The sequence below is a fragment of the Phytophthora sojae genome, assembly GCF_000149755.1.
Source record: "Phytophthora sojae unplaced genomic scaffold PHYSOscaffold_7, whole genome shotgun sequence".
Taxonomy (NCBI): Eukaryota; Oomycota; class Peronosporomycetes; order Peronosporales; family Peronosporaceae; genus Phytophthora; species Phytophthora sojae.
In genome coordinates this window covers 2,706,532-2,731,223 of record NW_009258121.1, presented here as the reverse complement: position 1 = coordinate 2,731,223, position 24,692 = coordinate 2,706,532, and the positions used below count along the sequence as shown (strand labels likewise).

General features: G+C 54.4%; 6 protein-coding genes across 6 annotated transcripts; 2 read left to right on the top strand and 4 right to left on the bottom strand.

Moving 5' to 3' along the window:
- Nucleotides 1–75: 75 nt before the first annotated feature.
- Nucleotides 76–8,606, top strand: PHYSODRAFT_336745 (hypothetical protein; the record flags this gene model as incomplete). The annotated part of the gene is made up of 27 exons (XM_009534347.1): nucleotides 76–252; nucleotides 474–650; nucleotides 872–1,048; nucleotides 1,270–1,446; nucleotides 1,668–1,844; nucleotides 2,066–2,242; nucleotides 2,464–2,640; nucleotides 2,862–3,038; nucleotides 3,260–3,436; nucleotides 3,658–3,834; nucleotides 4,056–4,232; nucleotides 4,454–4,630; nucleotides 4,852–5,028; nucleotides 5,171–5,416; nucleotides 5,519–5,605; nucleotides 5,638–5,814; nucleotides 5,957–6,244; nucleotides 6,307–6,393; nucleotides 6,426–6,644; nucleotides 6,707–6,793; nucleotides 6,826–7,002; nucleotides 7,145–7,432; nucleotides 7,495–7,581; nucleotides 7,614–7,832; nucleotides 7,895–7,981; nucleotides 8,014–8,190; nucleotides 8,343–8,606. Coding segments are annotated over 27 exons (4,791 nt in total), but the record flags the coding sequence as incomplete, so codon positions are not given.
- A 445-nt stretch (nucleotides 8,607–9,051) lies between these two features.
- Nucleotides 9,052–10,406, bottom strand: PHYSODRAFT_336744 (hypothetical protein; the record flags this gene model as incomplete). Its single annotated transcript, XM_009534346.1, has 5 exons — nucleotides 9,052–9,330; nucleotides 9,360–9,416; nucleotides 9,492–9,616; nucleotides 9,693–9,738; nucleotides 9,819–10,406. The coding sequence occupies 5 exons, from the start codon at nucleotides 10,404–10,406 to the stop codon at nucleotides 9,052–9,054; spliced, it is 1,095 nt and encodes a 364-aa protein (XP_009532641.1).
- Nucleotides 10,407–12,208: 1,802 nt separating this feature from the next.
- PHYSODRAFT_286959 (hypothetical protein) lies at nucleotides 12,209–12,706 on the top strand (the record flags this gene model as incomplete). Its single annotated transcript, XM_009534345.1, has 1 exon — nucleotides 12,209–12,706. One exon carries the CDS (start codon nucleotides 12,209–12,211, stop codon nucleotides 12,704–12,706), a length of 498 nt encoding a protein of 165 aa, XP_009532640.1.
- Nucleotides 12,707–14,428: 1,722 nt separating this feature from the next.
- Nucleotides 14,429–15,310, bottom strand: Avh1b-29 (avirulence protein 1b; the record flags this gene model as incomplete). Its single annotated transcript, XM_009534344.1, has 1 exon — nucleotides 14,429–15,310. One exon carries the CDS (start codon nucleotides 15,308–15,310, stop codon nucleotides 14,429–14,431), a length of 882 nt encoding a protein of 293 aa, XP_009532639.1.
- Nucleotides 15,311–15,838: 528 nt separating this feature from the next.
- Nucleotides 15,839–16,027, bottom strand: PHYSODRAFT_515780 (hypothetical protein; the record flags this gene model as incomplete). Its single annotated transcript, XM_009534343.1, has 1 exon — nucleotides 15,839–16,027. The coding sequence occupies one exon, from the start codon at nucleotides 16,025–16,027 to the stop codon at nucleotides 15,839–15,841; it is 189 nt and encodes a 62-aa protein (XP_009532638.1).
- Nucleotides 16,028–19,621: 3,594 nt separating this feature from the next.
- On the bottom strand, nucleotides 19,622–20,144 carry PHYSODRAFT_258795 (hypothetical protein; the record flags this gene model as incomplete). Its single annotated transcript, XM_009534342.1, has 3 exons — nucleotides 19,622–19,792; nucleotides 19,906–20,055; nucleotides 20,079–20,144. The coding sequence occupies 3 exons, from the start codon at nucleotides 20,142–20,144 to the stop codon at nucleotides 19,622–19,624; spliced, it is 387 nt and encodes a 128-aa protein (XP_009532637.1).
- Nucleotides 20,145–24,692: the final 4,548 nt, after the last annotated feature.

Here is a 24,692-nt window from a genome sequence, read left to right as displayed (position 1 = left end):
TGACAGCACGGAGGCCGAGGCGAGTGGCGATGTCATTCTGCACGTGCCGGCGTTGCCGTCAACCGATCGACGCAGTATCGCGGCTCCATCGGCCTGGAGCACAGCGACGGCGTGCGAGAGCCTTCGGTGGATGAGGACAGACTGGTGGGGAAAGCAGGCGAGGACGAGGGACGTCATCTCGCGCTATTTCAACGCTGCTGTGGTAGTATCGTAGTGGCACTGCTCGTGTCCACGGCCACCGTGTCGGCTCCGGTCGGTCGTTGGGGGCAGTGATGTGAACAAGAAGCGCTTTGTGCGCTGAAACCGGCATGTCGCCGGCATAGACGTGCTGGTCGGAATGATGTTGGCGGGAAGCCACGTCGAGAAGTAGCGTGGAGTAGGCCGAGCGTCGCGTTTGATGGCAGCACGGAGGCCGAGGCGAGTGGCGATGTCATTCTGCACGTGCCGGCGTTGCCGTCAAACGATCGACGCAGTATCGCGGCTCCATCGGCCTGGAGCACAGCGACGGCGTGCGAGAGCCTTCGGTGGATGAGGACAGACCGGTGGGGAAAGCAGGCGAGGACGAGGGACGTCATCTCGCGCTATTTCAACGCTGCTGTGGTAGTATCGTAGTGGCACTGCTCGTGTCCACGGCCACCGTGTCGGCTCCGGTCGGTCGTTGGGGGCAGTGATGTGAACAAGAAGCGCTTTGTGCGCTGAAACCGGCATGTCGCCGGCATAGACGTGCTGGTCGGAATGATGTTGGCGGGAAGCCACGTCGAGAAGTAGCGTGGAGTAGGCCGAGCGTCGCGTTTGATGGCAGCACGGAGGCCGAGGCGAGTGGCGATGTCATTCTGCACGTGCCGGCGTTGCCGTCAAACGATCGACGCAGTATCGCGGCTCCATCGGCCTGGAGCACAGCGACGGCGTGCGAGAGCCTTCGGTGGATGAGGACAGACCGGTGGGGAAAGCAGGCGAGGACAAGGGACGTCATCTCGCGCTATTTCAACGCTGCTGGGGTAGTATCGTGGTGGCACTGCTCGTGTCCACGGCCACCGAGCCGGCTCCGGTCGGTCGTTGGGGGCAGTGATGTGAACAAGAAGCGCTTTGTGCGCTGAAACCGGCATGTCGCCGGCATAGACGTGCTGGTCGGAATGATGTTGGCGGGAAGCCACGTCGAGAAGTAGCGTGGAGTAGGCCGAGCGTCGCGTTTGATGGCAGCACGGAGGCCGAGGCGAGTGGCGATGTCATTCTGCACGTGCCGGCGTTGCCGTCAACCGATCGACGCAGTATCGCGGCTCCATCGGCCTGGAGCACAGCGACGGCGTGCGAGAGCCTTCGGTGGATGAGGACAGACTGGTGGGGAAAGCAGGCGAGGACGAGGGACGTCATCTCGCGCTATTTCAACGCTGCTGTGGTAGTATCGTAGTGGCACTGCTCGTGTCCACGGCCACCGTGTCGGCTCCGGTCGGTCGTTGGGGGCAGTGATGTGAACAAGAAGCGCTTTGTGCGCTGAAACCGGCATGTCGCCGGCATAGACGTGCTGGTCGGAATGATGTTGGCGGGAAGCCACGTCGAGAAGTAGCGTGGAGTAGGCCGAGCGTCGCGTTTGATGGCAGCACGGAGGCCGAGGCGAGTGGCGATGTCATTCTGCACGTGCCGGCGTTGCCGTCAACCGATCGACGCAGTATCGCGGCTCCATCGGCCTGGAGCACAGCGACGGCGTGCGAGAGCCTTCGGTGGATGAGGACAGACCGGTGGGGAAAGCAGGCGAGGACGAGGGACGTCATCTCGCGCTATTTCAACGCTGCTGTGGTAGTATCGTGGTGGCACTGCTCGTGTCCACGGCCACCGTGTCGGCTCCGGTCGGTCGTTGGGGGCAGTGATGTGAACAAGAAGCGCTTTGTGCGCTGAAACCGGCATGTCGCCGGCATAGACGTGCTGGTCGGAATGATGTTGGCGGGAAGCCACGTCGAGAAGTAGCGTGGAGTAGGCCGAGCGTCGCGTTTGATGGCAGCACGGAGGCCGAGGCGAGTGGCGATGTCATTCTGCACGTGCCGGCGTTGCCGTCAACCGATCGACGCAGTATCGCGGCTCCATCGGCCTGGAGCACAGCGACGGCGTGCGAGAGCCTTCGGTGGATGAGGACAGACCGGTGGGGAAAGCAGGCGAGGACGAGGGACGTCATCTCGCGCTATTTCAACGCTGCTGTGGTAGTATCGTAGTGGCACTGCTCGTGTCCACGGCCACCGTGTCGGCTCCGGTCGGTCGTTGGGGGCAGTGATGTGAACAAGAAGCGCTGTGTGCGCTGAAACCGGCATGTCGCCGGCATAGACGTGCTGGTCGGAATGATGTTGGCGGGAAGCCACGTCGAGAAGTAGCGTGGAGTAGGTTGAGCGTCGCGTTTGATGGCAGCACGGAGGCCGAGGCGAGTGGCGATGTCATTCTGCACGTGCCGGCGTTGCCGTCAACCGATCGACGCAGTATCGCGGCTCCATCGGCCTGGAGCACAGCGACGGCGTGCGAGAGCCTTCGGTGGATGAGGACAGACCGGTGGGGAAAGCAGGCGAGGACGAGGGACGTCATCTCGCGCTATTTCAACGCTGCTGTGGTAGTATCGTGGTGGCACTGCTCGTGTCCACGGCCACCGAGCCGGCTCCGGTCGGTCGTTGGGGGCAGTGATGTGAACAAGAAGCGCTGTGTGCGCTGAAACCGGCATGTCGCCGGCATAGACGTGCTGGTCGGAATGATGTTGGCGGGAAGCCACGTCGAGAAGTAGCGTGGAGTAGGCCGAGCGTCGCGTTTGATGGCAGCACGGAGGCCGAGGCGAGTGGCGATGTCATTCTGCACGTGCCGGCGTTGCCGTCAACCGATCGACGCAGTATCGCGGCTCCATCGGCCTGGAGCACAGCGACGGCGTGCGAGAGCCTTCGGTGGATGAGGACAGACCGGTGGGGAAAGCAGGCGAGGACGAGGGACGTCATCTCGCGCTATTTCAACGCTGCTGTGGTAGTATCGTGGTGGCACTGCTCGTGTCCACGGCCATCGAGCCGGCTCCGGTCGGTCGTTGGGGGCAGTGATGTGAACAAAAAGCGCTGTGTGCGCTGAAACCGGCATGTCGCCGGCACAGACGTGCTGGTCGGAATGATGTTGGCGGGAAGCCACGTCGAGAAGTAGCGTGGAGTAGGCCGAGCGTCGCGTTTGATGGCAGCACGGAGGCCGAGGCGAGTGGCGATGTCATTCTGCACGTGCCGGCGTTGCCGTCAACCGATCGACGCAGTATCGCGGCTCCATCGGCCTGGAGCACAGCGACGGCGTGCGAGAGCCTTCGGTGGATGAGGACAGACCGGTGGGGAAAGCAGGCGAGGACGAGGGACGTCATCTCGCGCTATTTCAACGCTGCTGTGGTAGTATCGTGGTGGCACTGCTCGTGTCCACGGCCACCGTGTCGGCTCCGGTCGGTCGTTGGGGGCAGTGATGTGAACAAGAAGCGCTTTGTGCGCTGAAACCGGCATGTCGCCGGCATAGACGCGCTGGTCGGAATGATGTTGGCGGGAAGCCACGTCGAGAAGTAGCGTGGAGTAGGCCGAGCGTCGCGTTTGATGGCAGCACGGAGGCCGAGGCGAGTGGCGATGTCATTCTGCACGTGCCGGCGTTGCCGTCAACCGATCGACGCAGTATCGCGGCTCCATCGGCCTGGAGCACAGCGACGGCGTGCGAGAGCCTTCGGTGGATGAGGACAGACCGGTGGGGAAAGCAGGCGAGGACGAGGGACGTCATCTCGCGCTATTTCAACGCTTCTGTGGTAGTATCGTGGTGGCACTGCTCGTGTCCACGGCCACCGTGTCGGCTCCGGTCGGTCGTTGGGGGCAGTGATGTGAACAAGAAGCGCTGTGTGCGCTGAAACCGGCATGTCGCCGGCATAGACGTGCTGGTCGGAATGATGTTGGCGGGAAGCCACGTCGAGAAGTAGCGTGGAGTAGGCCGAGCGTCGCGTTTGATGGCAGCACGGAGGCCGAGGCGAGTGGCGATGTCATTCTGCACGTGCCGGCGTTGCCGTCAACCGATCGACGCAGTATCGCGGCTCCATCGGCCTGGAGCACAGCGACGGCGTGCGAGAGCCTTCGGTGGATGAGGACAGACCGGTGGGGAAAGCAGGCGAGGACGAGGGACGTCATCTCGCGCTATTTCAACGCTTCTGTGGTAGTATCGTGGTGGCACTGCTCGTGTCCACGGCCACCGTGTCGGCTCCGGTCGGTCGTTGGGGGCAGTGATGTGAACAAGAAGCGCTTTGTGCGCTGAAACCGGCATGTCGCCGGCACAGACGTGCTGATCGGAATGATGTTGGCGGGAAGCCACGTCGAGAAGTAGCGTGGAGTAGGCCGAGCGTCGCGTTTGATGGCAGCACGGAGGCCGAGGCGAGTGGCGATGTCATTCTGCACGTGCCGGCGTTGCCGTCAACCGATCGACGCAGTATCGCGGCTCCATCGGCCTGGAGCACAGCGACGGCGTGCGAGAGCCTTCGGTGGATGAGGACAGACCGGTGGGGAAAGCAGGCGAGGACGAGGGACGTCATCTCGCGCTATTTCAACGCTGCTGTGGTAGTATCGTAGTGGCACTGCTCGTGTCCACGGCCACCGTGTCGGCTCCGGTCGGTCGTTGGGGGCAGTGATGTGAACAAGAAGCGCTTTGTGCGCTGAAACCGGCATGTCGCCGGCATAGACGTGCTGGTCGGAATGATGTTGGCGGGAAGCCACGTCGAGAAGTAGCGTGGAGTAGGCCGAGCGTCGCGTTTGATGGCAGCACGGAGGCCGAGGCGAGTGGCGATATCATTCCGCACGTGCCGGCGTTGCCGTCAACCGATCGACGCAGTATCGCGGCTCCATCGGCCTGGAGCACAGCGACGGCGTGCGAGAGCCTTCGGTGGATGAGGACAGACCGGTGGGGAAAGCAGGCGAGGACGAGGGACGTCATCTCGCGCTATTTCAACGCTGCTGTGGTAGTATCGTAGTGGCACTGGTCGTGTCCACGGCCACCGAGCCGGCTCCGGTCGGTCGTTGGGGGCAGTGATGTGAACAAGAAGCGCTTTGTGCGCTGAAACCGGCATGTCGCCGGCATAGACGTGCTGGTCGGAATGATGTTGGCGGGAAGCCACGTCGAGAAGTAGGCCGAGCGTCGCGTTTGATGGCAGCACGGAGGCCGAGGCGAGTGGCAATGCCATTCTGTACGAGCCGGCGTTGCCGACAACCTACCGACGCAGTATCGCGGCTCCATCGGCCTGGAGCACAGCGACGGCGTGCGAGAGCCTTCGGTGGATGAGGACAGACCGGTGGGGAAAGCAGGCGAGGACGAGGGACGTCATCTCGCGCTATTTCAACGCTGCTGTGGTAGTATCGTAGTGGCACTGCTCGTGTCCACGGCCACCGAGCCGGCTCCGGTCGGTCGTTGGGGGCAGTGATGTGAACAAGAAGCGCTTTGTGCGCTGAAACCGGCATGTCGCCGGCATAGACGTGCTGGTCGGAATGATGTTGGCGGGAAGCCACGTCGAGAAGTAGCGTGGAGTGGGCCGAGCGTCGCGTTTGATGGCAGCACGGAGGCCGAGGCGAGTGGCGATGTCATTCTGCACGTGCCGGCGTTGCCGTCAACCGATCGACGCAGTATCGCGGCTCCATCGGCCTGGAGCACAGCGACGGCGTGCGAGAGCCTTCGGTGGATGAGGACAGACCGGTGGGGAAAGCAGGCGAGGACGAGGGACGTCATCTCGCGCTATTTCAACGCTGCTGGGGTAGTATCGTGGTGGCACTGCTCGTGTCCACGGCCACCGAGCCGGCTCCGGTCGGTCGTTGGGGGCAGTGATGTGAACAAGAAGCGCTTTGTGCGCTGAAACCGGCATGTCGCCGGCATAGACGTGCTGGTCGGAATGATGTTGGCGGGAAGCCACGTCGAGAAGTAGGCCGAGCGTCGCGTTTGATGGCAGCACGGAGGCCGAGGCGAGTGGCAATGCCATTCTGTACGAGCCGGCGTTGCCGACAACCTACCGACGCAGTATCGCGGCTCCATCGGCCTGGAGCACAGCGACGGCGTGCGAGAGCCTTCGGTGGATGAGGACAGACCGGTGGGGAAAGCAGGCGAGGACGAGGGACGTCATCTCGCGCTATTTCAACGCTGCTGTGGTAGTATCGTAGTGGCACTGCTCGTGTCCACGGCCACCGAGCCGGCTCCGGTCGGTCGTTGGGGGCGCAGTGATGTGAACAAGAAGCGCTTTGTGCGCTGAAACCGGCATGTCGCCGGCATAGACGTGCTGGTCGGAATGATGTTGGCGGGAAGCCACGTCGAGAAGTAGCGTGGAGTAGGCCGAGCGTCGCGTTTGATGGCAGCACGGAGGCCGAGGCGAGTGGCGATGTCATTCTGCACGTGCCGGCATTGCCGTCAACCGATCGACGCAGTATCGCGGCTCCATCGGCCTGGAGCACAGCGACGGCGTGCGAGAGCCTTCGGTGGATGAGGACAGACCGGTGGGGAAAGCAGGCGAGGACGAGGGACGTCATCTCGCGCTATTTCAACGCTGCTGTGGTAGTATCGTAGTGGCACTGCTCGTGTCCACGGCCACCGAGCCGGCTCCGGTCGGTCGTCGGGGGCGCAGTGATGTGAACAAGAAGCGCTTTGTGCGCTGAAACCGGCATGTCGCCGGCATAGACGTGCTGGTCGGAATGATGTTGGCGGGAAGCCACGTCGAGAAGTAGCGTGGAGTGGGCCGAGCGTCGCGTTTGATGGCAGCACGGAGGCCGAGGCGAGTGGCGATGTCATTCTGCACGTGCCGGCGTTGCCGTCAACCGATCGACGCAGTATCGCGGCTCCGTCGGCCTGGAGCACAGCGACGGCGTGCGAGAGCCTTCGGTGGATGAGGACAGACCGGTGGGGAAAGCAGGCGAGGACGAGGGACGTCATCTCGCGCTATTTCAACGCTGCTGGGGTAGTATCGTGGTGGCACTGCTCGTGTCCACGGCCACCGAGCCGGCTCCGGTCGGTCGTTGGGGGCAGTGATGTGAACAAGAAGCGCTTTGTGCGCTGAAACCGGCATGTCGCCGGCATAGACGTGCTGGTCGGAATGATGTTGGCGGGAAGCCACGTCGAGAAGTAGGCCGAGCGTCGCGTTTGATGGCAGCACGGAGGCCGAGGCGAGTGGCAATGCCATTCTGTACGAGCCGGCGTTGCCGACAACCTACCGACGCAGTATCGCGGCTCCATCGGCCTGGAGCACAGCGACGGCGTGCGAGAGCCTTCGGTGGATGAGGACAGACCGGTGGGGAAAGCAGGCGAGGACGAGGGACGTCATCTCGCGCTATTTCAACGCTGCTGTGGTAGTATCGTAGTGGCACTGCTCGTGTCCACGGCCACCGAGCCGGCTCCGGTCGGTCGTTGGGGGCGCAGTGATGTGAACAAGAAGCGCTTTGTGCGCTGAAACCGGCATGTCGCCGGCATAGACGTGCTGGTCGGAATGATGTTGGCGGGAAGCCACGTCGAGAAGTAGCGTGGAGTAGGCCGAGCGTCGCGTTTGATGGCAGCACGGAGGCCGAGGCGAGTGGCGATGTCATTCTGCACGTGCCGGCATTGCCGTCAACCGATCGACGCAGTATCGCGGCTCCATCGGCCTGGAGCACAGCGACGGCGTGCGAGAGCCTTCGGTGGATGAGGACAGACCGGTGGGGAAAGCAGGCGAGGACGAGGGACGTCATCTCGCGCTATTTCAACGCTGCTGTGGTAGTATCGTAGTGGCACTGCTCGTGTCCACGGCCACCGAGCCGGCTCCGGTCGGTCGTCGGGGGCGCAGTGATGTGAACAAGAAGCGCTTTGTGCGCTGAAACCGGCATGTCGCCGGCATAGACGTGCTGGTCGGAATGATGTTGGCGGGAAGCCACGTCGAGAAGTAGCGTGGAGTAGGCCGAGCGTCGCGTTTGATGGCAGCACGGAGGCCGAGGCGAGTGGCGATGTCATTCTGCACGTGCCGGCGTTGCCGTCAAACGATCGACGCAGTATCGCGGCTCCATCGGCCTGGAGCACAGCGACGGCGTGCGAGAGCCTTCGGTGGATGAGGACAGACCGGTGGGGAAAGCAGGCGAGGACGAGGGACGTCATCTCGCGCTATTTCAACGCTGCTGTGGTAGTATCGTGGTGGCACTGCTCGTGTCCACGGCCACCGAGCCGGCTCCGGTCGGTCGTTGGGGGCAGTGATGTGAACAAGAAGCGCTTTGTGCGCTGAAACCGGCATGTCGCCGGCATAGACGTGCTGGTCGGAATGATGTTGGCGGGAAGCCACGTCGAGAAGTAGCGTGGAGTAGGCCGAGCATCGCGTTTGATGACAGCACGGAGGCCGAGGCGAGTGGCGATGCCAGTCTGTACGTGCCGGCGTTGCCGTCAACCGACTGACGCAATACCGCGGCTCCATCGGCCTGGAGCACAGTGACGGCGTGCGAGAGCCTTACGAGGTTATACGGGGGATTCGCTATACAGCGGACGGCGAACTCAAGGTCTTGATGAACTGGCCCAATACACTGGAGCCACTTTCGAACTTGGTACCTGCGGACCGAGAGCAGATTGAGCGTGCTAACGGTAATGCAGGCAACTAACACGCTTCAAATACATATCATTTGCTTTTTCCTCTAGCTACGTGTTTCTTTTATTTTTCAAAGATATTCAACACCGTCCTAGCCAACGTGTTTGATGTGTGCTTACCAGCATAAGCTGCGCAGTGTAGTACGCAGCTTCAAATATTACTCAACACAATCGAGCTCACTATGGAAACGCCAAAGTCATGTTCCCCGTTCTGCTGCTTGAACAGAGAGAGGTTCACTGTTGGGGAGGCGGTAAAGGAAGCTTGTGTCGTGGGGCTCTAGGTCCCTCGTCACTCAGATCAGTTGTATAATACAACAACGACATCTTTAGTTGTAAACGATTTATTTGATTTAGCTTTACGACTTTAATGTCCTGCGCAGGATGCTAGCGGACGACATGACGCTATTCTCCCTCCACAACCGTACCAGAAGGCGTCATGACAGCAAATGGGTCCTTGACTTACGATTTCGGGAGGTTTTGGGCGGATAGTTCGTCTACCGCTTCTGTCACGCTGACCGCGAGTTCTGCTTGATCAGCCACCCACTTGTTGTAGTATCCTTTCCACACTTCCACGTAGCTCTCACAGGCTTCGTGAGACTCCTGCGCCAGTTCGAGCTGGTTCCCGACAACTTCAGCCTCTGCTGACACATCCAGGTGAAGACGCTTCAGATGACGGCAGAGTCGATCTTCTCCAGTGGCCGTGACGATACTGAAGAAGAACTGCGTGACTTGTTTCGACTGATAATTGTAGTCGCCGGCGTCCACACAAAGTCTTCATAGAACTCGCGCCATCGGAGGATAGCACTTTCCGTCGCTTCTTGGCCCTAGTGAAACATCAACATCAATCTATAATATTGTCATTGCCACATATTCAACGTAGTAATAGATCAGAGACTTACCTGATTCTCGAGACTCCTCTTCACCACGAGCTTTCCCGACTCTTTCACTTGATGCCGTACCTTGTCCAGGTCAGCCCCAGCGAGAAACCGAGTCGGGCCACGGCAACCCTCTTCCTTCATCTGGCCTAGTGTACCTTCGAAAGTACCTGGTAAAAGCTTCAATTGAGCCGAGTCTCCCAGCTCCGATATCACAAATCGCACTCCTTGTTGCGAAGCGACTAGTGCAGTCGATACCGCAACGTTTGCCCTACCAACAATGCCCAACAGCTCACCAAGACTGCTGCAGCAACTTGTCAGTCGATTGCTCATTTCATGCGAGTTCGAGACGATGCCTGCGACCAGCGAGTTCATGTCTTGCAGTAGCTGTATCAGATTAGTTTCCCGCTCTCTCGAAGCTTGAGTCGCAGCACGCACTTGCTTGAGCTCCTTCTGCAACGTCGTGATCGTCTCAATAGCTTTTTGGAACCTCTCTTTGAGCATCTGGTTTTCCTTGACACGCTCACTGTTCTTGTCCACTTCTGCCCTGAATCGAATCCCGTCGGTCTCGCGCTGGTGTTTCTCGTCTTTGAGAGCATTCTCTGCCTCCAGAGCACGCTTGGACATCTCATCCAGCTTGGCTTGCAGGTTTCGGACTTGCACGTTCGCATTCTCCTCTGCTCTCTCAGCCTTCGCCTTTGCCTCTCGAAGCAGCTGAGCTACCTCGGTGTCTTGCTTGTCGTTCTTGTCCTCTTTGTTCTTGATCATGCTGAAATACTGCTGAGTGAGCAGGTAATTTTTGTCGGCCATGTTCTCAGCCTTCCTCGTCGAATGTATCAGGCGCTCGCGCTCGCGTTCGAGGTCATTCACTCTCTCTCGTAGTTTAGCAACCTCGGCGTCACGATCTCCGGTGGGGGAGCTCGCTTTAGATGATCCCATTGCTTGAACGACACGCGGGAGGGGGAGGTAGTGGGGAGGCGCGCGGGTGGGGTGGGGGGGGGGGGGGGGCGAGACGATGGCGTGCAGGACGACAGGGGGGAGGATTCGCACTGGATTCGCAAAAACTGGCTACGAAGCCACACACCTTGTTACCTATCCCTATAATTTACTGAATATAGAAAACCCGCGAGATATTGCTTGTAGCAGCATCCGACATGTTTCATGAACGCTTAGGTGTTATTCTTGCCACAATGTCGGAGGTGCATGTAGGAGGTATGTCAGCTGAAACGACAAAAAATGATACAATGATCTGTTTTATGCAGATTCATACAAAAATCGATATACGAGTATGTATGAGCCTCCGACAAGCAAACAATCTTGCTTCCACGGAGATGAGCACGGGGAATGAGGGGTAAATATGAGTGGACACGAGATAGGCGAGGGCTGATTTAGCTTTATGCTTTGCTGGGGGGCCGCTTTTAGGCCCAGAAACTCGGTTTGGCCCGTCTAGAATGGCATTTCTGCGTTTCCAAGTCGTAGAAAAGCGCCTTGGTTGAGAAAACAGAGCCCCAAGCTCGGATCTTAGACCGTACTGGCGAGATATATAAATCAGACCTAGGTCTTAATTAAGAGCTGGCTGGATTAAAATCGAGATTATTAACGAGATAATAAGCATGCGTTGGCCAAAATATCTTCAAACGGCAATCATTCTTGCCAACAACGTATCTTGCTACTGTCATTTTCATCAATTGATTTCTGAAGCCTTATTATCAGAAATGGCTCCAAGTCGGGCTCGCATACAAAACTTACTTGCGATTTGAACATGTTTCGCTGAGATCGAGCCATTATTGCTGGTAAATACCAGTTTCAGAGGTGTACTTTTGACTAATTCGACCTGTGTACTCCCCCGGAGCATTCGCTTCGGGTCGCCTATATCTGGTAGGTATGTTTGCTTTGTGATAGCGCATTACGCAGACATTGAGTGCCCCGATCGCACCAAACCTGCTATTTTAATAGCTATTAATAGCTATTAAAATAGCTCTATGCACGAGTGAGTTGCGTGGGCCTTTTTGCGAGCACAATTCATACAGCGACGCTGTAACAGCGTAAAGATCTCTCCCGAGCTCTATATTATTTTAAAGAGTTAAAACTGCATTGCCTCTTCGCTATAGTATGTACAGTGCCCCTCTTCGATACAACTAAAGGCATTTTGTTCATGAGTCTTCGGGAGCGCCGCCAATAGATGCACATGGACGAGGAGAACGTGTGGACACATCCGCCGATGACTCGGAGGATCCGACGGCGACGGGAATGCCGGCGGCAGCCGGGCTCTGGATATACCATTGGCTGGTCAGGGAGACCCAAGTATACTGAGATCAAGTCAATCGGAACCCGGGAGTAATCCGTCTGATGAGAGGCACCAACGAGCACAAGGAGAACAAGAAGGAAAGCAGGAGGGGAAGACTAGAGAGTAGTTTGAGAGACGATAACATTTAATCTCACTTTGGAATTTGCCCCCTCAACCACAACCTAAAAACCAACACATTTAAAAGGGCGTACGAGTTGAGGTTTGACTAATGGATTGATAAAACACAGTCGCTGAGTTTAAACTACATGTGCTGGCAGTGCGCCATCAGCAAAACATTATCCGAAACTAGCCAGCCTCCATATGAGCTGGCGACTTGTTCTTCTCCGGCGCAGGGATAAGCGGCATAACGCGATGCAAGGTACTGCTGATGCGTTTTCGGTCTCTCTAAATATACATGTATGTACAACTTCGAGTCATGCGGTTCAGCTCTTTTATGCTCGCTGCGACTATCGCTTTCATTGTCTGCTGCATTGTCGTCTCTTCCTCCAGTACTGCAAAGTCTCCAACCCCCAAGACGGCTTCCTCACACTTTGTGAGCTCGACCGGTGCTGCTTTGGAGAGTGGCAGGCTCTTGAGAGCCAGCGTGGTCGGCCATCGGAGCAGTAACTACGAAGAGAGAGCGAACGCTTTTTCGAAGGCCTACTACGAGAAGCTGCTGGAGTTTCTGTCAATACTGACCGGAAAAAAGAAGGCGCCGGTTGATTTGACCGGAACCTACCCGTCTTCTCCGAAGGCCGACAAACTGACAAGGTCTAAGTCATTTCCGGATGAGAAAGCTGCGTCGCCGAAGTTGACGAGATCCCAAACGTACTCGACTGAGACAGTTGACTGGGATGGCGCCATTAAAGCAGCGGGGAACATTAAAGTTATGTCCAGAAAACCGAAGCGTTGTTTCTTATGTGGGCCAGAGAAGTACGTGATCTATTCTTGAGATCCACCCAAAACAAATATGTAACTTCCTGGAAGATCTCTGTATCGGGTCCTGAAGACCCAGCACGGACCAGACCCACCGGTGTTCCAAAACAAAGTCTACCCGAGCTCCTAACACACCAGCACACTGCCATACTTGTAATCCGTTCAAACATGCTTACAAGTCGATATCCCTGCGCCTGGGCCTCAAGATTCGACTTCCATCTTGTTGTTACCTCCGGCTCTCTTCGCCGCGGCAGCGTTGGTCTTGTTCAGCAGCTCGTGGTTGGCCTGCGCCACTGTGTTCTGCAGGTGGGCCTGCATGGGTTCGAACGGGTCACTCTTGAAATGGTCACGCCGAACATACCGATGAGGTATTCAAAGACTACCCCAGTCACTCGGGAGTGGCTTCATACTCGCCCCCCGGCACCACATTCCGCTAATCTCACCAGCAGAAGAACGATTGAGTCGACGTAAAGCACAGGCGAAAATAATTATATAATTTTCTTTTCCGAGCTGTAGATGAAAACAAATTATTGATAGTCAAGTTGCGGTCAAGTTTGAAGACCATCAAACTGTTTGCAGCGAAATCTGTCTCCTTTATTGGTCGGCTTTGTCAGTATTGACGAGTGACCCAGTCTTAGTGCTGTGGCGATGAGGAGAAATACATTCTTCTTTTGTCGCGATCAACCCGCTTCAAAACCGACAAGAGCACAACGCCTGACATCAAGCCGGACGTCGTAAAAAGGCTTGCTGAGATGTCTTCGGTCGAAAAGGCAACGGGCGCTAAGACTTTCGCATGAAACGAGGTCACACCCAGCTACGGAAACAGCGCCTCTGTCAGCAGACCATCGCTTTCAGCGAGGAGGCCCGCCGAATCGTCAGCTACAGACGGTCAATTGACACGCGGCACGGGGCTTTTTAAGGACCAAGGATGTGTCCAAACAAAACTGAAAGTAGTTCAGCCAAATGGCGACGATAAGTCAAACGCTCTAGCATCATTTGTGGTCTACTAGTACAGCTGTATACCTTGTTCGCACTGAGAGTTCGCAATGAGATCTACTGTAGAAGGTAATCCACCGCGTTGTGTATTTTAATACTATTAAAATATTATAATATAATGGCGTGGTGTACGGCTGGATTCGACATCATTTACGGATGTTGTGGCTGCGAGGCTGGCGCAGGAGTTGTCCTGGCTGCTTTGATTGCTGTGAAACAATACTATACTAAGTATTCTTTAACAAACAATGACAATTCTAGATTCCAGAGCTTTTTGGGCGGTGTACGCCATCTCACGTCTCCAGGTTGGTGTGTTTTTCTCTGGACGCGGAGCGAGAACCACGACGTCGATGGCCAACAAATGCCAGGTGGATGCACCACAATGCACATCCTGGTGGAAATGGCATGAGAGAGCAACTCGCGAGGTTCGAGAATAATGTGTGAATGGGCTTGAGGATCAGAGTCGCGCTGGACCAGGACCAAATACGGCATGCCGCAGGTGTATGGGACACCGGCAATAACGTTAAGGGGTGAGCTGCAAGCAAATATACGGCCTCGGCTCATGAACGTAGTACTAGTACTTAAGTAATATGAGAGAGACTTGGATATAGGTACCGGCAGGATGCGCATACTGTAGCCAAGTGAATGTTACTTTTTTTTCACGCGGGGTAAAATCAACCAAACTATCTGTCAGTAGCCGCTTGTACGTACTAATACGTACTTTACGAACGAGTGGTTTTCGCCTTCAATGGAAATTATTGATGAGCCAGTTGGTGTATCCGCGCAGGACCTTGTTGTCGGCATTGGCAAACGTTAACTTTAGATTCTCGGTGACCTTCTCGAGGCTGAAATTCTTTTTCCACGCCCAGAACAGAGACTGAGCGTAGTCGACGTCAGTCCTCGCTTTGAGGAGCATCGACTCCTTGAACAACAGCGGCTCATTCGCCAGCTTGAGTGTGTCCGGATGCGGGAAGTGGACGTTGAGCCAGATCACGTAGTCCACGTATAACCTGTCCAAGGTGTTGTCGAAATCCTTTCGGCCCAAAGCATTCAGCTGTTTGAACACAGCCTCGCTTTCGTAGTTGTGGGTCTTCCACTCCTTGAACAACGTCCTCTTGTAGTTGCCATCTTTGATCGCCACTTCGAGCTTTGCCTTGTTGAACAGGTCGTCTCCACCCGAAGGTTTGACACCTGGGAGGCGTGAGAAGTGCGTATCGAGCCAAGCAGCGTATTTGAGGTAGATAGCGTTGAGTTTCTCGTTCTTCGCGTATCGGGAGACGTCCAGTATGCTTTTTGCTTTTTCAATGTCGTAACCGTGACGCTTCCACCTCTTCATCAGAGTCTCAGCGTACTTGGAGTCATCCATCGCTCTCTTGAGCTTCGCAGCGTGGAACAGTTTATCACCGGCCAATCTATCTTCGTCGACTTCACCCACGCTTTCGAGGCCGCGCAGAAATCTCGTGGCGCTGTGGCTCACAGCTAGCACGTCGAGGTCCGGGGACGCCATCGTGGAGGCCATCGTGGAGACCTTCGCGTCCTCGCTGGCACCCGCGACGGCAGCGAGAGCGCTATCGCTCGCGAGAACCGTGAGCGCAGACACTGCCAAGAGGATGGAGGGCAGTCGCATGGTCAATTCGATTCCTGGAATCGCGGAAAGTAAGCACCTGTGGGCTGGAGGGCGAATAACAGAATGTGAGTTAGGAAGTGAAGAGCGGCCGATGCGATGCCCGCCCACCTTGGGAAACGCGATTCACGAACAGTACAAAGCGCGCTTTGAAAGCAGACGCTCCATGCAAATGCCACAAAAAACCAGCAAAACGCTCTTGCAAGCTGGCTCATTTTGCAGTAAACAAGTCGCGATGTAATGCATGGTACAGTACAGACGACCCCCCCCCCCAGTACAGATGACCACGGAAAAATACGCCAGCACTGACCACTATCCTCCAAAATATACGCCAGTTGAGCTGATTGGTCAAAAGTGAGGTCGAAATCCTAGAGAAAGGTCAATAATGTAGAAAAAGACGACATGGAAGTTACGGTCGTGACAAAGAAAAGGTGGAGTGTATTGTTGTGACTACAAGAATTCCAGAGCTTCAAAGTGCTGAGGAAGCGCCTTTTCAAAACTCTCAACTACAATGTCCTCATCAAGGCTGTTCTAGGCTATGATAGTGCGCTCGATAATATCAAGGCGCTTTTCTTTTGCCGTTTTGGGGCTTTTGCAGTAAGCCCATGTACTGCGCAGGGCCGACTTCAGCGGGCCCATCACGCTTACGTCGAGGGGCTGGCAAGTGGACGTGGTGTTCGCTGGCAACGGGTCCACCACAGCGAACACTTTCCATGCCATGCTTCGCGGTGCTCTCCGTGCCAGTAATTTTTTGTAGTAATGGTTGGTAAGACATACGAGCTCGTGTTCGTCTGATTGGCTAAAATACAAACATTGTTTTGTATCGGATCAGAAGTCGGGACTTGTCGCATGGCGAATTTTTTGGTGGAGCGTATTTTTCCATCGTTATCTGTAATGGCACCAGGTTTCGATAGGATTCGAGAGGGGAATACATGTATTAATACATGTATGTCGATCAACACAAACATACCAGGTAATGTTGTATGGACGAAAACCCGCTTGGAAATAGACGAGGTACTCTTGTACATAAGGGTAGACACCTTGCACTGTTTGTTTCACAGTAGATTACTGTTTTAGCCAATAAAAATCCGAATTTTGTTTCTGGTAGTGTAACACCACACAAATCCAAGACTTAGTCTCACTAAGAAAATCATCCCATAACCTATTTGAACTAATCATGAATCTGTATTGAAACGGCTGTTTATAAGGCGTACAGTGACCAGTCGTTTCCCGCTGGCTGTTGCATTCTGTCCGTCGGTGTACAGTACTACAGTACAGTAGGTATAATAGTTCGTAGTAGGGAACTTGAAGAAGCCGGGCGGGCTTTGCTTGGATCCAGGGAAATGGACAAAGCATCAACCTTAAGAAAATCGTCGCTTGATAATAAAAGGACATACAAAATACCCCCCTAACGAGGTAATCTTGCGCGCAATTTGCACGGTGCAATGCCCCTAAGCGCAGCGTCAAGCAGGGCGGCTGGCGCAGCAGCATTAACTCAAACCCGAAGTGCCTATTGAATGGACACACGTGGAAGGTCATGTTGTGAGTAGCCTAGCTAAGCGTGCTACCCGGCGACCTTGCTCAGGAATACAGTGCCAGTCCAAAACGGATGGGATATAAACTAGTGATGTGCTATCTTGTGGATCGCACTCTTCGTTGGGCAAAAGCAAAAAGGAGTCGTAAATTTCTACATGTATTTCGAAGTACTGTACAGTATTGTCATTCACCACGTATTACATGTATTTATATTATAATCGTACCTTATACTGGGATAGGAAGCGACGAAGTGCTTAAGTCTTCTGTCTGCACAGCCCTAAAAAGGCTGCTCAAACCGATGAGCGGGCATGGATGGGATTCGTGCAGATAACGAAATATACCTCGGTAACACCGAAAAGGATAAAGTATATTTGATATAATACCATAAGAGATGTGGGGTATGATGTAGGTAATCATACTGAGAGCAAAATAATTTGCCATGATATTATTGAGCCCCATCTCGATAATGCTGACAAGCACCCAAGCTCCATTCTATTCAAACGAACAGCACTAGCAGGTCTAAAAGCCGGCTCTCAAAGCTAATGCGATCGTTAAATACGATATGAAATACGATAAGAAAACATGGACAATAGGAGCTGCTGGTTAGACTACTCCAGACGTCCTGTACAAAGTGGAATTTTTCCGATAGTTAAGCACCCCAGAACATTCATATTCCGTGATTTTCTATTACTTATGACTATTGAGGGGTGAGGGGTACTTGAAACAATTGGCGGGAACCCGGGTACCCATCGGGACCCCGGTTCCCCCAAAACTACCGGTACACATGTATGAGCAAATGCATTGAAGTGTTGGTCTATGACCTACATAGAACGCAGCTAAAGCTCAGTAGGGGAACGAAAGGTTAATTTACCTTCGCCCTCGTCCTGTGTCTCTCCACGAAAATCCAGTCGCTTGCCTGGTGCAGCGGTACAGTGCTTCCCGGTCTCATCGCTATCCTCCTGCTCATGAAAGATAAACTTGGACATGGTAAGGTATGTTATTTGGGTCTTTTCAGTACCGGTGGCATATTTTGAGAGTAGTCCTTCATCGACAGCACTTAGATATGAGGGTTTAACTTGCCCAGAGGGTACCAATATGGAGGCCAAAAATTAAATAAATAATTCGCGATTTGGTCGGTATCATTTGCGGGAACGCGGGTTCCCGCCAATTGTTTCACTTGGCACGGTCATTCAGAAATCGTTGGCACCCGCCTTTATATTCCTGATGAGCGGGTATTCCTCACCTAGGGATTACTACCGAGGGGATCGTCTGTATCTGTTATGCAGGCTTGCTTTTCAATTAGGGGCTCCGTCTACTGGGAGCCTTCCAAAACCTGCATTTCATCGACATAAAATGTTTCTCTAAATTCATATCTACATATAAACTGTGCAGAGGTCGATATATGTGAGAGGTCGGGCTTTATGCCTTCAAGTTGCTAAATGAGGGATGTGTATACTTTAATCAAGTTAAAATTTACGTAGTTGCACAATGAGGGGGGCGACGTGACCCTTCGTTTATTCAGACGTAATTTACGTCTCATCAGAATAAGTTTTCTTAAATCCGTTTATGCAGAAGTTTAATACGGTTTTGGAAGGCTTCCACTGCACAATCGACGAATAAGCGCACCCGATGAGGTGAATTTCATAATTCTAACCTATGTTATCATGTACCTATCCCAGCCTTCGCGAAGCCCTAGCACTGGGATAGGAATCAACGTTAGAGCTGCGCTATCGCAGACCAAATCGTATTGAGCAGGGTACGGATGAACGAATTGAAGTAAAGAGAACGATTGAGGCGAACTGTAATAGCATTAGAGATAGGCATTTGCATATTCAAGAAGAAAAAATCTACATGCAGCAAACAGATCTCAGCCAAGGTTCGTATTCTCTGAAATTTAATTCAGAGCTATGGGAGGATCCAGGTGGAGGTCTAAACATCCGGTAATTTATTTGGCAAAAGATATAATATATCTTTAAACATTTTGCAAGGCACAATATATACCTATATTATAGGTATATATTGTGCCTTGCAAAAATTTTGGCAATTCCGATGCTCAGAAGTAGGATGTATCGGGTCTGATATAATTTGCAGCTCAGAGATAAAGCCGAGGGACTCCAGGTGAAGGTAGATTAAGCTTGTTAAACCTCGGTCGAGCTGATCAAGCAGGTCGGAATTGCCATTTTAAATCGGCCAAAACGACCGCCCTCCCGATATGTCGGATGCTGCCCTCGTGCTGTCGCGCTAAATCGGATGACTCACTCGTTGGGCTCTGGTGCTACCACACACACCAGAACACTATTATTGTAAGGAGCATTTGCCGGGCTGGCGCCGCTAGCTTCAGCTCTGGTTTCGGCAGCAGCGTTGCGTCACATTCAAAAATTGATTGAGATTTGCCGTCACGCTACAATTTTAATTGTACAATGTAGGCATTGAATTGTATTCTTGTGCCTTGTATAGGAGTCTGTATGGACCATTTGATTGGCTACCCACGCACATACAGTTATCAAGTCAACTGTCTTGTACAATACAATAAAATCATTGCAGCCAATTTTCTAATTGTAATTTTTGACCCCAATTTTATCAATAGTTTTATTGCAATTTTTATTTACGCAACGCTGTCTGTCATCGATGAGCTAGAGACCAAGTCCAATCATGCGGACAGTAGAGACGTATGCAGAAGAATGTAAGATAAATGGACAAATACCACATAATCTTGTTCAAGGAACTCCCTACTGTGCATCGCTTTCTATTGTACTACTACTAGCTTAGCAGATACGGCTACAAGTACCTTGGCCTGGTCGCGCCGGGGCAGGTCCACCAGCCGCTGCGTGTCGACTGCCACCCCACCAAGCCCGCAAAGCCCACGCCACTCTTGTCCGACACCTTGTTCTCTTTGTACGCCATTCCAGGTGCGTTCGTGCTCGTAGACCGCAACTCTTGGTAGCGCTCCTGGACGACGTTTTGTTCGCCGTTTTGGCGTAGCCCAGCAGCTCCTCCTAGTGGCGCAGGCCTCGTCGTGCCGTCGCTAGAACAGCAGCTTTACGGAGGCCGCCGCGACCTACGGGACGCTGGCCAAGAGCAGCGGTGACTACGAGAGCGGCGGCGACGGCAACAGTGAGCTTGACGATGCACTTGAACACCTTGAAGGTCCAGTCCGTCTGCTCGCTCTGCAGCGCCAGCATCTGCTCCAGCGCCTCGAAGGCCGCCGCGCGCTCTGGGCGTTCTTGATGCGCACGTGCAGGCCCGTGGGCTCGGCATCCTCCATGTCCTTGCCCTCGTCGAAGTCATACTTACCAGACATACTTACCGGGTGGCCCTCAGACACTACCCTGCCGGTGACAGGAACGCGCCTACGTAAGGCTCACTGCGTCGTCGCTTTTAAAGCATCCTGTCCCTACAGCAATCTGTAGCAAACACACAAGCAGCATCATCGCTTGTCGGTAGCATCTAGCAGTAAGTAGGCAGGTTCAGGGAGCTTAGAAAGCTGGGTGCAGTGAGAGGAGCGCAAATGGATGCTCGTGTGCTCGCAGCCAACGAAGTGGTCGGAATTAGATATGAAATGAAATGAGATACATTTTCGCGTAGCCGAAGTTATGCCTGCGCTAGACTCAATTTTGCTAGTCGGCGGCATAGAGTGGTGTCCGCATATGTCGGGTCTCCCGCTGCAGGCAGCGAGTCGAGGATTGATGTCATGAGTGTCTTCCATCTTGTCTTGTCCAGTGCTAGTTGTCGAAGTTTGTCAAGATCGCGCGCGCAGCGCAGTCGGTGTCCGGAGCCACTTGAAACGAGGTCTGCGTCCAGTACTAGAGGCAACGTTGTGCGCGGTCGGCCGCGCCACTTAGCTGCATCGCTTGGAGCAAAGTAGGCCGCCATTTGAACGTACACCGGGATCTCAGGGCGCCGCAGGATGTGGCCAAAGAGGCCCCACCTGGACGCCATGATCCGGTGTCGGAGCGGCCGCTCGTTGCAGATCTCGTAGAGGCCTTGATTGGAGACGTGGCGAGGGTAGCGGATGTTGAGTACGTTGCGTAGCTGCCGACGGTGAAAGCTCTCCAGGCTGTGGAGCTCTGACTGCGTCAGAGCCCAGGTCCCGCTGTTGTAGAGTAGTACCGGCAACACGTAGCAGTTGTAGAGGCGAATCCTGGTCTTGTCCGTCGTGACGTGCAGCCGCAGCCACACCGCCCAGAGCCGATTGAGAGCCGCTGTTGCCAGTGTCTTTCGTCTGTTGATATCTTCAGCATCGCCGAGTAGTGATCCGAGCTTTTTAGTTGATCGCCATGTCTCCTCCGCGGCTCGGGTGTGTCTGGTTTCGCCTGCTGGCCAGACGTGCCGTTGAATCCTTGTAAGCTCGGTCTTGGAAACATTCATCTGGAGCGACCATCGCGCGAGGATCGCCGGTGCGCGCTCGAGGATGAGGTCGACCACTGCCGAGTCGCGGCAGATGAAGTCTGCGTCGTCTGCGTAAACCACCATTTGCTCCAGGAGCTGGAATGGGACATCTAGTCCTCTAGCAACATCTCTAAGAGCTGCCTCTAAGTAAACTACAAATAAGATCGGCGAGAGTGAGTCGCCCTGAGGGGTGCCCGTATTACTCTCGAATGGAGCGAGCGTTTTGGACCCTGCTCGAAGTGCCAGCGTGGTGTTAGTCAGGAGCGTCTGGATAAGTCGGACGTCATCACGGGTCAGGAAGGTCTCCAGAACCGAGAGAAGCCGCTGCCGGTCGATAGTGTCGAATGCCCTGGAGAGGTCGATGCCAAGGACGTGAATATTCTCTTGGTAGCGTTGGGCCCAGGCACAAAGCCATCAATGTGTCCATACCGCGTCAGCGGTGTTGCGGTTATTTCTGAAGCCGCTCTGGTTGGGCGACAGAAAGCGATCTACTGCTGGGGACATCCGCCGGAGTGCAACCAGCGAGACAGCTTTCCTGATGCTGTTTAGGAGGACGATTGGGCGGAGACTTGAGCATGCTCCGCGCGGTTTGTTCGGCTTAGGGAGGCACAGCAGCGTGCCTGCCCCGAGGTCAAGAGGTTCCCCACGTTCAAAACTTTTGTTCAGCAGAGTAGCAAGGCGCGGAGCCAGCTCATCAGCTCCATATTTGAGGAGCTCGGCTGGAATGTCGTCGGGGCCAGACGCTCGGCGGTTATTTAGTTGACGTAGCGCTTGGCGGACCTCGTCGGCCGTGATGGGGCAGTCGAATGCGCGGGCTTCATGGTCAAGAGCGATGGGTGATCGCGTAGGTATGGCAAACTGGGTCTGAAAGTGTGAGTGAACACGGGTGTTAGTCGTAGCCTGGCGAAGTATATACTTACCTGTAAAGTCTCGCAGCAGTAGCAGATCGGTTTGTCTCGGTTTGATTGCGCGCACAGCTTCGTAAAACTGAGCTGTGTCGCTGAGGCTTTCGATCTGGCAGATTCTTTCGTCGAGTTCCTGGTTAGCGAGGTCACGACACCGATACTTGATCTGATGTAAGATTGCGTTGCGTTCTCGGCGGAGAGCGCTTGTGCTTGTGCTGCGATCATTGTAGATGCGTAGCTGGAGAGCTCGTTGGCGGGCCGAGAGCTCTCGGAGAACGGCATCGTCGTATCTGTGGTGTCGTTGGGCGGGGAGCTGAAGTCGACTGTCGTTTCGGCTGTCTGCTTGACTAGGTCGAGGGTCGTTTTCCACTGCATGGGGATGGAGAGTGTGTCGGCGTCCTTGTTGTTGGCAAGGGCGTGCTGCAGCGCAGTGCTGTACTTGGCTCGGGTCTCTTCGTCGTGGATGAGCTGGTCACGTGCGAGTCGGAGGGGGCGTTCGGTGCGCTGATGGGGCTTGAATCGTAGTCTCTGAGAGTGTTGAAGCACGAAGTCCGCCGTAACGAGTTTATGGTTGGACGGTGTGTTGGTTCCACCCCAGGATTGAGCGTCCATGCAAAAGTGCCTGCAGTTCTGTGGACAGAAAATATAATCGATCTGATTGTAGATGCAGACATCGGTCCTGCGTTGGCTCCAAGTGGTCTTGTGCTTCGCGCGTTTTTGGAATGCTGTGTTAGTGGCAAAGAGACGAAAAGAATCACAAAAGTTAGCTAGAGCATGGCCGTTGCGGTTGCGCACTCCTCGTGCGTGTGGCCCCAGGAAGGATTCGCCGCTTTGTCTCCGGCCTAGTTTGGCGTTGAAGTCTCCAGTAAGGATCGTGATATCGCGGCTTGGAATGGACGTTAGAGAGTCATGTAGGTCCATGTAGAAACGATCGACATCCTGGAGGGGCCGACCGCTGTGGGGCGCATATGCAGAGACGATGTTGACACGGCCTGTATGGAGCAGTACCAGTTGGAGGACGCCGATGCGGTCACAGTGAGCCCAATAGCGCCACAGGAATGGTCGCAGGCGTGCTGAGGAGGCAAAGCCGACGCCGTGGTTTTCCTGTAAAGCGGGTAGAGTTAGTAGAGTGTTCACCGATGAGCTTCCGACCGAGTGTGGGTATCTTGGTCTCTTGGAGGCCAAGAATGTCGAGTTTGTAGCGCTGGAGATCTCGTGGTAGTGTGCCATATTGCCTGCGGTGCGAGTTGAGCGACTGGACATTAAACGTGCCTACACGGAGGCGCTTAGTTTGGTTAGGACGAGATGGAGGAGGGGTTTGACAGCGGTGACTGCTGGTGAGCGGAGGCTGAGACCCGCAAAGGACTCGCAGATGCCCGAGAGCACCTGCCGGAAGCCCGAGACCAGCATCATGCTGTTAGGGGGAGGACGTCACCCCAACCCCTCCAAAAACGGAATTAGATAAACCATAGTTATTCAAACCTACCCCTACCAAGCTCGGATTTATCTTTTCCGACCACTACGATATCCGAGGTCAAAACGAAGGGTAAAATAAATGCAAGGCAGAATAGAGGTACCATATTTAAAGTAGGTGATGAGGTACAGTGTCGCTTACCATAGTTACCAAGAAAATTCATAAACTACCTGCATGTTGCCTGAGTCGTCTCCTCCTCCGCTTATGTACGACTCACGATGCTGCTTGAAAGTACATCTTTAGAGACCGTGTACGTCGTTGATCTCCGATCAATCGCATGCGTTTTCAAGCCGCCACCAAGAGTCCAGCGCGGGATGACTAATTCTTCGCCATGTAGTAGGTGCTCCTCACCCGCTTTAGCTATACTCACATCATGTCCTTCCACGTTTGTTCATACACTGTAATATGGTGGTAAACTGGCCTTCTATCTGAGCTTAATTCACTGACCTATAGAAGCCTGATATGTCGTGAGACGTGTCTGTATGTCGACCGTCTTTTTCATACACTGTGATACTAGTGGTTGCCAGAGTTGGATGCAAGCCGCTTTCCAAGAAGAATCTCATCATCTTATTGGACAAAATTACCCTGCATTACAAGAGATCTTACCCCAGTTTTTTTTCAGGAGATTACTTGGAGTCCAAGGAGTGTGCGACACACAAAATAACAACACGAACATCTCGTCGCGGCAAGCAAACTAAGCGCGAAGACCAAGAAGAAGTCGGTCTTCTAAGGCCACGATGCGGTCACCGACGGCAAGTCATCTCTGCAGGTCGTCCTGAATTGGCTCTACACGGAGGAAGATTACAGCAAGTGGCGGTGCAGCGACCATCTAGTGCTGTAGTGCGAACTGCGCTAAAGCACGGGGCTCCAGCGAGTACGAGTTGACATCTTTTTGAATGAGACGAGGGTCACCTGATTGGTTAGGCGACCTTTCGCCTATGACAGGATGTGAACTTTGACTACGTTTCCAAGCTCGCTGGATCCAATCAGGCAAAAGTTAGGCGACCTTTCGCCTAACTGGATGCAAGTAGGAGCATTAGCCTATGACAGGATGTGAACTTTGACTACGTTCCAAGCTCGC